General features: G+C 52.6%; 2 protein-coding genes across 2 annotated transcripts; one reads left to right on the top strand and one right to left on the bottom strand.

The window, feature by feature from the left end:
* Positions 1-86: 86 nt before the first annotated feature.
* TFIP11 (tuftelin interacting protein 11) lies at positions 87-8,451 on the top strand. Its single transcript, XM_053959372.1, has 12 exons — positions 87-470; positions 781-934; positions 1,615-1,771; positions 2,267-2,394; positions 2,865-3,017; positions 3,707-4,216; positions 5,011-5,117; positions 5,350-5,518; positions 5,713-5,956; positions 6,527-6,669; positions 7,133-7,298; positions 7,937-8,451. The coding sequence occupies exons 1-12, from the start codon at positions 274-276 to the stop codon at positions 8,290-8,292; spliced, it is 2,484 nt and encodes an 827-aa protein (XP_053815347.1). The 5' UTR covers positions 87-273; the 3' UTR covers positions 8,293-8,451.
* A 672-nt stretch (positions 8,452-9,123) lies between these two features.
* Positions 9,124-10,948, bottom strand: SRRD (SRR1 domain containing). The gene is made up of 7 exons (XM_053959374.1): positions 10,806-10,948; positions 10,695-10,735; positions 10,484-10,614; positions 10,310-10,408; positions 10,067-10,221; positions 9,792-9,837; positions 9,124-9,517 (listed from the first exon to the last, which is right to left on the bottom strand). The coding sequence occupies exons 1-7, from the start codon at positions 10,946-10,948 to the stop codon at positions 9,311-9,313; spliced, it is 822 nt and encodes a 273-aa protein (XP_053815349.1). The 3' UTR covers positions 9,124-9,310.
* Positions 10,949-10,980: the final 32 nt, after the last annotated feature.

The raw sequence follows: 10,980 nt of genomic DNA, 5'->3' as shown, positions 1-10,980 counted from the left end.
GCTACCTGCGCGGCCGCTCCGCTCCTGGCGACTCTATGGTTTGGGGGGAGCGGCTTGCGCGCTGCTGGAAGCGGACCGGAAGTGAATGGGGCGCATCCGGTGTGGCGGCGCGGCCGGGGCCGGTGCTGGGCTCCGTGAGCGGGCCGGGACATCCCGGGTCAGGAGTTCCTGAGGGGGCTGGGGGTCCCTGAGCGGGCCGGGACATCCCGGGTCAGGAGTTCCTGAGGGGGCTGGGGGTCCCTGAGCGGGCCGGGACATCCCGGCGGCGCCACCATGTCGATGTCGCACCTGTACGGCACGGACGGAGACGATGGCGTGGAGATGGAGAGCTTCGAGGTGTCGGACTGGGACCTGCAGAACGAATTCAACCCGCACCGGCAGCGACACCGCCAGACCAAGGAGGAGGCTACCTACGGCGTGTGGGCCGAGCGCGACTCGGACGAGGAGCGGCCCAGCTTCGGCGGGAAGCGGTACGGCCGGGCCGGGACCCCGGGGCCGCTCAGGGACCCTCCCCCCGTTCCCTGAAGCTTCCCCCCGTTCCCTGGAGCTTTCCCGGCCGTGGACACCCACCCGGGCAGCCCATCCCAGGCCGGGACCCCCTCACCTGTAGAGATTTCCCCTGTGCTCGCTCCCTGCAGCGCGGGGAGGAGGATGGGGATCTCCTGGCAAAAGCCGGGTTAAGCAGCTCGACAGCCTTTGATATCCCATTTTTGGGGGGTGTAAGGCACAGCAGCCCCCGGGCTCCTGCAGGAATGAGCAGAATTCCCTCCCGTTTCACAGCTCCAGGGATTACTCGGCCCCCGTGAGCTTTGTGAGTGCTGGGCTGAGGAAGGCGGCGGCCGAGGAGCTCTCGGACGAGGACTCGGATGAGGACGAGAAGCCCGTGAAGCAGGAGGAGATTCCCAAGGAGTTTGTGCCCAAGAAGTTAAAAACAGTGAGTTCTCCAGGAAATTTACTGTTCTCTGTTTTAGGTTTGTGAAACTCAGGCTGTGGTTGAGGGCAGTGAGACTGTAATAGAGCACTAAAAAAGGGAGGAATAATTAAACCAGAGACCCAAATGTGTCAGTAAGGGAGGTGTTTGCTTAGGATTTTGTATCATTGGTACAAATACATTGATAAAAATCAGGATAATGAATCATTGGTACAGCTGTACATTGATATAATAACTGTGTGTCCTTGGGGATCAGTTCTTTCATTTTTTTCAATATTCCCTTTGCTCCATGGAGGTTTAAAAAAGAGAATTCCTGTGGTTTCCTGCCTTTCAGAGACTTTATTTTTCTACTTTCACAGAATTAACAAATCCAGGCATGCTGTAGATTAAAACTGAAACCCTTCTTTTCACTTAAAACCAGAAAGAATCAGGAATCAGCTTCAGCTAAATCTGGTGGTGGAACCTGAGAGCTGTCAGGTTGCCAGCCAGAGTTTTTTCAGGGTTTTCCTTTCCCATCTGAGGAGTTTCAGGAATCTCCACAGGTGCTTCATGGATGCACAAGCAAGGTTCCAGTATGGGGACAGCAGAATTTATTCTGGGAGGAACCTTCTGAGGGGAGTTTTGCACACTTTGGTTATTTGAAGCCTCAGGGCTGCAGGTTTTTGTGTGTTTGTTTTTGACAGGGTGGAAATTTCAAGCCCAGCCAGAAAGGCTTCGTAGGGGGCTCCAAGTCCTTTGTGGATTTTGGCAGCTGGGAGAGACACACTAAAGGAATTGGGCAGAAGCTTCTCCAGAAGATGGGATATGTCCCTGGAAGGGGTCTGGGGAAGAATGCTCAAGGTACTGTCAGTGTGTTTGGTGGTTTATTGTTATTAACTGGGGGTTTTGGGGAGAGGTTGGATTCCTTAAAGAGTTTCCAGCTGGCTTCAACTTCCTTCTTGTTTTCCTGCCAGTGATCCGGGCCCTGTGGTGAGAGCCAGGGGTGTTCAAACTGACCTGTGGTCGTTTGCTCCTCTGGGTATTTTACGAGAGTAAAAAGAGCAAGAAAAAAGGCAGTAAATTCCAAAAGTGGTCATCCCACGGGAAAGGAGATGCTGTTTCAATGTGGCAGAATAAAAAGGCAGTGAAATGTGGTTGGGATAAGGCTGTGCTTTGGCAGTGTGGTGGGATGAAGTGATTTCATAGGGAATTGGTGATGTTGGAAGCACTACAGTGCTGGAGGCAGTGCCAGGGAGGGAGTTGGTGCTAATCTGGTAACTCATAGGGAAAGCCTGGCTGTTCAGCTCTCTCCCAGCACACAAACTGCTCCTGCTGACCCCATTCCCATCCTGCCAGGAATCATCAATCCCATCGAGGCCAAGCAGAGGAAAGGCAAAGGTGCTGTGGGCGCTTACGGCTCCGAGAGGACCCCGCAGTCCTTGCAGGACTTCCCTGTGGTGGACTCAGAAGAGGAAACTGAGGAGGTATTTCTGGGGCTCTTGCTGTTTCCCTGCTATGCTGTGTGTACAAAATTCAGTTTTCTTGATTTCTGTGTCAGAGAAAACTGTTTGGGCTCACTGTAGATAAGGCAAACACAGAGCACATTGATTTTGTTTAGGCAGATCTTCCTCGTCACTGCTGTTCTTTGTTGTTTCTGGCTCACTTTATTTCAGTAGCTTTGCTAGAATCCCTCCTTTGAAGAGTCTCCCACATAAATAGTCTTTGTCTTTTGTTTAAATAAAAAAAAAAGATCAGGAACATCCCGTTAATTTAATCCATAGGGTGGGTGACTGGCCCACGGTATCCGAGCTGGTTTGGCATGTGCTTTTCCACTTCCAAGTTATTTCCTCATTGTACAAGTTCCTCATTGATCTAATGGTTATTTTCCTGTAAAAAGAGGCAGAATTGGGGTGTGACAAAGAGCAGCCACCACAAGTCAGCTGTTTTTGTCCAGGAATTTCAGAAGGAGCTCAGCCAGTGGCGGAAGGACCCAAATGGAGGCAAGAAAAAGCCCAAGTACAGCTACAAGACAGTGGAAGAGCTGAAAGCCAAGGGCAGGATCAGCAAGCAGCTTGCAGCCCCTCAGAAGGAGCTGTCCCAGGTCAAGGTGAGTTTGATAAGCCAAGAGGTGACCCCTGAGGAACAGTGTGGGCTCTTTGGTGTCACCAGCACATTTTAGGCACCAGTAACCTCAGTAAAGCCAGTCCTAGGAACTGTCTGTGCAGCCTCATGGAACTCATCCCTGAGCCATGTAATAGCTCTGTGTCACCTGGATGTGGTGACAAGTTCAATTAAATGTGAATGTGTGCAGGGGTTAATTGCAATCTAAGTTTAATTGTTTCACATTTGTCATAATCAACACTCACCCACTTCTGAAAGCACAGTTGTCCTTTCTGGGATTGTTTGATCTTCTACCTCAAAGCGACAGTAAGGGATTTGTCTGGTGTGCATGCAATAAAATTATGAATCTGAAATTAAAGTGTCTTCATAAAATTATAAAAGTTCTAAGGGCAGTAACTAATGGCAAGATGACTGCTTGTAGAATCATTCAGTGAAACTGGGATGAGATAAGGAGATGCTTCTTCTGGCTCTGATTCCAGATTGTCTTTTACTTGTTGTAACTCCTGTGTCTGATTGTGGAGGCAATCCCCTTGTTCAAATACAGTGCATGTTAGCAGCCTCCTGGACTAATTAAGGTCCTTGGAAATCTCCAGATTTCAATTTGGAGCCAGGGATTTTCTCCTTTTTTTGAAGCTGGGAGTTTTTTGTTAGAGAATTTGTTCTGTGTGCTGGCAGGTGATCGACATGACGGGCCGGGAGCAGAAGGTTTATTACAGCTACAGCCAGATCAGCCACAAGCACAACATCCCAGATGACAGCCCCCAGCAGCCCCTGGGCAAGGACTCCAAGCCCCAGGGCTTTGCCCTGCCCGAGCTGGAGCACAACCTGCAGCTGCTCATCGACATCACGGAGCAGGAGATCATCCAGAGCGACCGGCAGCTGCAGTACGAGAGGGACATGGTGGTCAACCTGAGCCACGAGATCCAGAAGATGGCTGAGGTGCTGTCCCACGAGGAGAAGGCCATCAGCAACCTCAGCAAGGTGCTGGACATGGTGGAGGAGTGTGAGAGGCGGATGCAGCCGGGCTGTGAGAACCCTCTGACCCTGGATGAGTGTGCAAAGATCTTTGAGACCCTGCAGGACAAGTACTACGAGGAGTACAGGATGTCAGACAGGGTGGACCTGGCAGTGGCCATAGTTTATCCTCTCATGAAGGAATACTTCAAGAACTGGGATCCCCTCAAGGTGTGTGCTGGTTTGAGTTATCTGCAGTTCTCACTTGATGGCTCCAGTAATCTTTGTTACCTTGTCCCAAGTGTCCTGGTCTAGTGGGAGATGTCCCTGCCCATGGCAGGGGGTGGAATGAGATGAGTTTTAAGGTCCATTCAAACCAGTCTGGGATTCTAAATTCCTCATCAGTCTGGAGAAAAAGAAAAGAGACAAAATGAAACTCTCTATTGTCCCCACTCAGACATTTGCTGGGTAAAAATTCAGGACTTTGTAAGGTTAAAACCAATCTCTTCTATGAGTGTTGGGATGAAAAATGTGGTGGAAAAAAAATCTCTAGCTGTTGTTTTTTAGCAAAAGCAGGAGAGGTTTGCCTGTCAAGTATCAGAGATGCACAGTCTGTTCTCAGTGCCATTTAGGCTGGGATAGAGTCTGGATCTCTCTGTACACCTGGAAAAAGTTCAGACTGTCCTCTTCTCTCCCTGGAGGTGTATTAATACTGTAAGGTGGGATTTTTCTCTAGCAGGACTTTACTGAAAGTCATTTAAGAAATTATGGATGTGGCACTCAGTGCTCTGGGCTGGTGACAGTGTGGGGAGGGTCACAGGTTGGGCTCAAAATGGTCTTGAGAGTTCTTTTCCAACTTCAATGATTATTATGGGATTCTGGAATTAAGACTGCAAGCTCCTGGCTTGCCCTGAGAGGAGGTGAGAAGGCTGGCTGTGCTCAGCACACCCTCAGCCTGCTCTGTGCAGATCCCAGCTGGAATTAATGGGAAAGGATATGGACCATTTGTTCCCTGTCATTCCCAGGACTGTACATATGGCACAGAGATCATAGCCAAGTGGAAGAGCCTTCTGGAAAACGATCAGCTGTTATCCCACAGTGGGCAGGACCTGTCAACAGATGCTTTCCACAGGTAAAGAACAAATTAACTGTACTTTGTTCAGCATCTTCCTGTGCTGCTTCCTCAGGGGTGGAAAAGAGCAGACACAAGGAAGCTTTTCCTAGGATTCCCTTGCTGGGCCTGTTAAAATCCAGTTTGCAGCTACAGAAGAGAAGCAGCTTTAACTAACAGCTCCCATTTGGTTTATTTAGGCCCAGGCTATAGCTTTGAGCTTCACTTTGATTTATTTGGGGTTTCTTCCCAGACTGATGTGGGAGATCTGGATGCCATATGTCAGGAACATCGTGGCACGGTGGCAGCCGAGGAACTGTGGATCCATGGTGGATTTCTTGGATAGCTGGGTGAACGTTGTTCCTGTGTGGATACTGGATAACATTCTGGATCAGCTCATCTTTCCCAAGCTGCAGAAGGAGGTGAGAGAAGAGGGCGGGGGAGAGCAAAGCCATGTTCTGAACCAGTGTTTGTATTCCAGCTGGAACTCCCAAACACCAGTGTGCGGCCTCTGCTGATGGTTTGAGGAGTTGGGGTTGCATCAGAGCTCTTTGTGCTTCAAAAAACCTTGCTGCTGGTGGCTGGATTTAGTTAATCTTTGCTGTTGTGCCCCAAGGTGGAGAGCTGGAATCCTCTGACGGACACGGTGCCGATCCACTCGTGGATCCACCCCTGGCTGCCGCTGATGCAGGCGCGCCTGGAGCCGCTGTACTCGCCCATCCGCAACAAGCTGGCCAACGCCCTGCAGAAGTGGCACCCCAGCGACTCCTCTGCCAAGCTCATCCTTCAGCCCTGGAAGGATGTCTTCACTCCTGGCTCCTGGGAGGCTTTCATGGTCAAGAACATCGTGCCTAAACTCGGTGAGATAACAGACAGTGCTGGCAGTGGCACCTTCCCCCTGACAGGAAAGATCCTTGCTAATGTGGGTGCCAGTGTTACATCAGAGATTGTTAGATCAAGCTTGCCTCTGATTTTCTGCTACCAGTCCTGTGCAGAGGCAGAAAGATTAGAAAAATACAAGGAATTACTCTGGTTATTCTCTAGGTTTTCTGTCTTATTTTTTTATGAATCATCCATCTCCAGCTGGTAGGAATATCTGAGAGATGTCAGGTAGGACCAGGCTGTAAGATGTCTCTCTGTTACTCTTTAATTCCTTGGTCTGTTCTAATGTTTCAACATGTGTTTTGTAATGCAAAGAGGCTCAAAAGTTAAAAAATAGTCAAGTGGTTTTCGTTTCTCAGTTCTGGCAGCAAATTGTAATCACTGGAAGTGGAAATGCACCATTTTGTGGCAGGATCGGCCAAAGATCCCCACTGTCCTTTAGGATAACAAAATGGTGCTGCTCAAGTTCTGTGCATTGATGGTGAAAGAGGTCAGGGCACTGATAAAACTGAGTGAGGCTATTTTCTAACTGTCCTCTCCTTTCCCAGGAATGTGTCTGAATGAGCTCATCATCAACCCTCACCAGCAGCACATGGATGCTTTTTACTGGGTGATCGACTGGGAGGGGATGATTTCTGTCTCCAGCCTCGTTGGGCTGCTGGAGAAACACTTCTTCCCAAAGTGGCTGCAGGTGAGACGCTGAGGAAAGAGGTTTGATTAACTGGGAAGTGTTTTAGTGATTGCTGTCCAGGAATTGCTGCCCTGGTGCTGAGCTGGGCTGGTTCCCACTCAGAGCTCAGTAGTCATTGGAACAACTCCTTTTACTGACAGTAATAAACCAAGTGGTAAATTATGCCAGGGGAGATTCAGATTGGACATCAGGAGGAATTTCCTCATGGAAAGAAAGTGTGGTCAGGCACTGAAAGGGGCTGCCCAGGGAGGTGATGGAGTTTCCATCCCTGGATATGTCCAAGGAATGCCTGGATGTGGCACTCAGTACTCTGGGCTGGTTGATAAGGGGGTGATTGTTCACACATTGGACTCAATACTCTCAGAGTCTTTTCCATGTTAAATGACTCTGGGATTCTGTGGCAGAGAGGCCTCTCCTGTACAAACATCCCTGTGCTGCCTTTGACGTGTCCCTTGCTCTGCAGGTGCTCTGCTCTTGGCTCAGTAACAGCCCCAACTACGAAGAGATCACCAAGTGGTACCTGGGCTGGAAGTCCATGTTCTCAGACCAGGTGCTGGCACATCCCTCCATCAAGGACAAGTTCAATGAAGCCCTTGACATCATGAACCGGGCCGTGTCCTCCAGCGTGGGTAGGTGGCTCGTGGGGGTGGCTCTGCTGCTCTGGGCTGGCAGCACTGGGAGGCTGACTGGGGCATGGCCCTGCTGGCAGCATGGCAGGAACTCCCATGAGCAGTGAAAGTCAGTGGGCTCTGCCTTGCTCTGTCCTTAAAGAACACCTCTGAGGTGCTGCTCAATAGTTCTGGGCTGCACTAAAGCAGAAACAGATTTTTGGTGGCTTCCTGAGCTGTTGAATAACTGATGCTCTTCCAGCCTTGCCCTGTCTGTCAAACATCATTCTTCAGGGCCTGACTTCTAAAGCTGTCATTATTGGGTATTTTTTTCTTTATGGTGAGGTACCAGTTATTTTCCTTATCTTTACAAAGAGCAGTTCCCTCCCACATGATTTCCTTATCAAAAAGCAGTTCCCTCCCACATGATTCTCCCTACTACCTAAAAGCTGATAGCTGGGAATTCACTGGGAGTTACATTGTATAAAACAGAAGGGCGTGCCTGAGGGAGAAGCACCTGAAATCTGCCCTCTTTTCCAAAACTGCGAGCTCAATTTCTGAGCCCAAACTTGAACGCCACACTCCAATTCGTGTCCTGGATGGAGCTGCTTCCCTCTGGGAGCAGCTCAGGACCGCGTTCTCCCCATTCTCTCCCCCAGGTGGGTACATGCAGCCGGGCGCCCGGGAGAACATCGCGTACCTGACGCACACGGAGCGGCGCAAGGACTTCCAGTACGAGGCCATGCAGGAGCGGCGCGAGGCCGAGAACATGGCCCAGCGCGGCATCGGCGCCGCCGCCGGCTCCGTGCCCATGAACTTCAAGGACCTCATCCAGACCAAGGCCGAGGAGCACAACATCGTCTTCATGCCCGTCATCGGGAAGCGGCACGAGGGCAAGCAGCTCTACACCTTCGGCAGGATCGTCATCTACATCGACAGGGGCGTGGTGTTCGTGCAAGGGGAGAAGACCTGGGTGCCCACCTCGCTGCAGAGCCTCATCGACATGGCCAAGTGAGGCCTCTGTGCAAGGGGAGACCACCTGGGTGCCCACCTCGCTGCAGAGCCTCACAGACATGGCCAAGTGAGGCCCCGCTGAGAACTGAGTCACCAGCCAGGAACAGCCTCTGGGTAACCCTTAGAATAAAGTTCCAGGTTTGTAAATAGTGACACTGGAGCTGGATGCCAGGATGGTTTTATCGGAAGAGCTGTCCAGGCAGTGGCCAGAGGATGGAGGGCCAGACTTCCCGACCCAGGAAGCCAGGCTTAGGGAGAACAAGCAGTGCTGACACTTGTAATTGCCACCTGGGACAGAGGTTTACCAGCAGGTTAGGAGGGATCACATTCTCTGCTCCAACAGCTCAGTGAGTGCTGGCCTAGCTGAGTCCCCTGAGTAGTGGCAGATGTCACAGCTTGTGCTGGCAGTGAGTTACTGTCCCCATGACATCCCTCACACAGTGGGCTCCTCTTTGCTGCACACAGCCAGGACCTGTCCCAACTCTCTCTGCTGTGGGACTGCAGTGGTTAAGAGCAGAGGTGAGGGAAGGAACCCTAAGGCTTTTTTTCCTGGAGGGAGCTGACCTGGTTGTTCTCAGGACTGATCAAGAGCTGATCTCAGCAGCAAGGAGAGTTGGGAGCTTTTTCCAAGCGTGCACTGGGAACCAGACCCCAACACCTCCCACTACAAACCCCTCAGATAATTTCCACTTTCTGATGCTTTGAAACGTGTGTAGAACATGCAAAGGCCTTGAATTGTTATGGAAGGGGAGGGAATCAAAGAGCAGTCACTGCAGTGTGAATGGCTCTCAAGGCAGGTTTTGGTGGAATTAGTTTGCTGGAGTTCAGTGAGTATAAGTCAAAGCTCAGCTTTATTTTTTTATTAAATAAAATACAAAAATGTCCCATCACCTCAGCATTCAGGTGCTGCCACTTTGGACAGAGCTTGATGCCACAGTTGCTCCTTGAGCTCCATCTCAGCTGCACAGAAGCTTCCATGGGAAGAGATGTGGATCCCAGCCCTGCCACCACAGGGATGGTCAGGACTTGGCAGTAGCTTCCTCCCCCTTCCTGATGATCTCCAGGTCCTCACAATCTTGGTACATCGGCTCCTCCACGAAGTCCCAGACCTCAGGGGAGAGCTCCTGCAGTTTATCCAAGGGAAACCAGTGCACGGAGGTGTCATTGAAGGTGTCCAGGTAGCGGGGGTGACTGGGGAGTGCCACTTCCTCCACTCCTTTCAAGACCTAAAGTTCATTCAGAGAAAAAGTTACAGACAATGCAGAAGCCCCTTCCCGCAAAGCTGAGCCAGTGAGGATGGTGTCACATTACCCTCAGCCCCTGTGTGCAGGATGCTCTGCAGATGTTCAACAGTCCTAAAGTGATTAGCTTTTACATTATAGTATCTAGGAAAAAGGTTTTAAAAATAACCCCTCTTCTTTCCAATGGCAATTAATTTCCTGTCTCATTAAAAGGTGTGTTGTCAACATGAAACAATAATGTTAAACTGTTGCTTCATACCTTTGCTATGTAAGAATAATCTCTCTCCAAGATTCTGGACAGCAATCTGCAATAACAGAAGATGTCCATGTTAGACACAACATTCCTTTAGACAGGTTTTCTGCATGGAGGTGGGACAGAGGAGAGGGGAGAGGGCTCACGACTGGAAACTTTATGGCAATGAAAATGTGCAAAACAGGGCCATTGCTGTCGGAAGCAGTAAAATTAAAGCAGGGGGACAGAGAAGAGGAAAGCAGGGTGGGAGGCACTAAAGCCTGTCCAGGCTGTGCCCAGACCTCTCCTCGATTCCTCGGAAGCTGTTCCCGATGATGACCAGTTTGGAGAGCGCCGCTGGGCTCCAGTTGCTCCACAGCAGGTTGTTGTACAGGGCCTTCCCGCAGTGCACCATGTAGAACAGCGTGGCCGCGCCCTCGACGCCGTGTTTCCCTTCCTGCCCGGGAACGGCCGAGCCCATCACGGCCGAGCCCTGTCCGCGGGCCCCCGCGGATCCCCGCGGTCTGACCCGAGGGTGTCCTTACCTCATTCTCCGGGAGCAGGCACAGCCCCAGCGCTCGCAGCGCCGCCGCCTCCCGCTCCGAGAAGGCCGGGTCGAACAGCGCGCAGCGAGCGGGCGGCACCTGCGGGGACAGGGCGGCGTGAGCGGGGAGCGGCCCGGCGCTGACCCCGCTGCTCCCCGCGGTGCCGGTGCTCACCCGCAGCTCGTCCAGCAGCAGCAGCAGGAAGGCGAGCTGGTACCGCGCGGCGGGGCAGCGCCCGAACCGGCCCAGCCCGTAGCACACGCAGCGGGCGGGCGGCTCCGCGCCCAGCGGGGCCCGCACGGCTCCTGCGGGCGGCGGGGTCAGCGCGGCGGCGCCGGGGCTCGCCGTCCCCGCCGTCCCCGCACCCCCCGCTGCCCGCACTCACCGGCGCTCGCCGCCCAGAAGCCGGAGCTCAGCAGATCGTCCCTGCGGGGAGAGCGCGGCGTTAGCGGGGCCCGGCGGGGAGCGGACACACGGACCGGGGCCGGGCACTCACCGCGCCTCTCGCAGCCGCCGCAGCACCGCTTCGGTTCCGGGGCCGCCTTCCCCTTCTTCCTCCTCATCCTCCTCCTCTTCGCCCCGCCGCCGCCGCCGCCGCCGGGCGCGCCCCGTTCGCCACCCTCCCGCCACCGCCGCCATGCGCGCGGTCACGTGCGCGGTCACGGGACCGG

Source organism: Vidua chalybeata, chromosome 18 (assembly GCF_026979565.1).
Source record: "Vidua chalybeata isolate OUT-0048 chromosome 18, bVidCha1 merged haplotype, whole genome shotgun sequence".
Lineage (NCBI taxonomy): Eukaryota > Metazoa > Chordata > Aves > Passeriformes > Viduidae > Vidua > Vidua chalybeata.
Note: the sequence above shows the minus strand (reverse complement) of the source record. Positions and strands in the feature narration are given on the sequence as shown.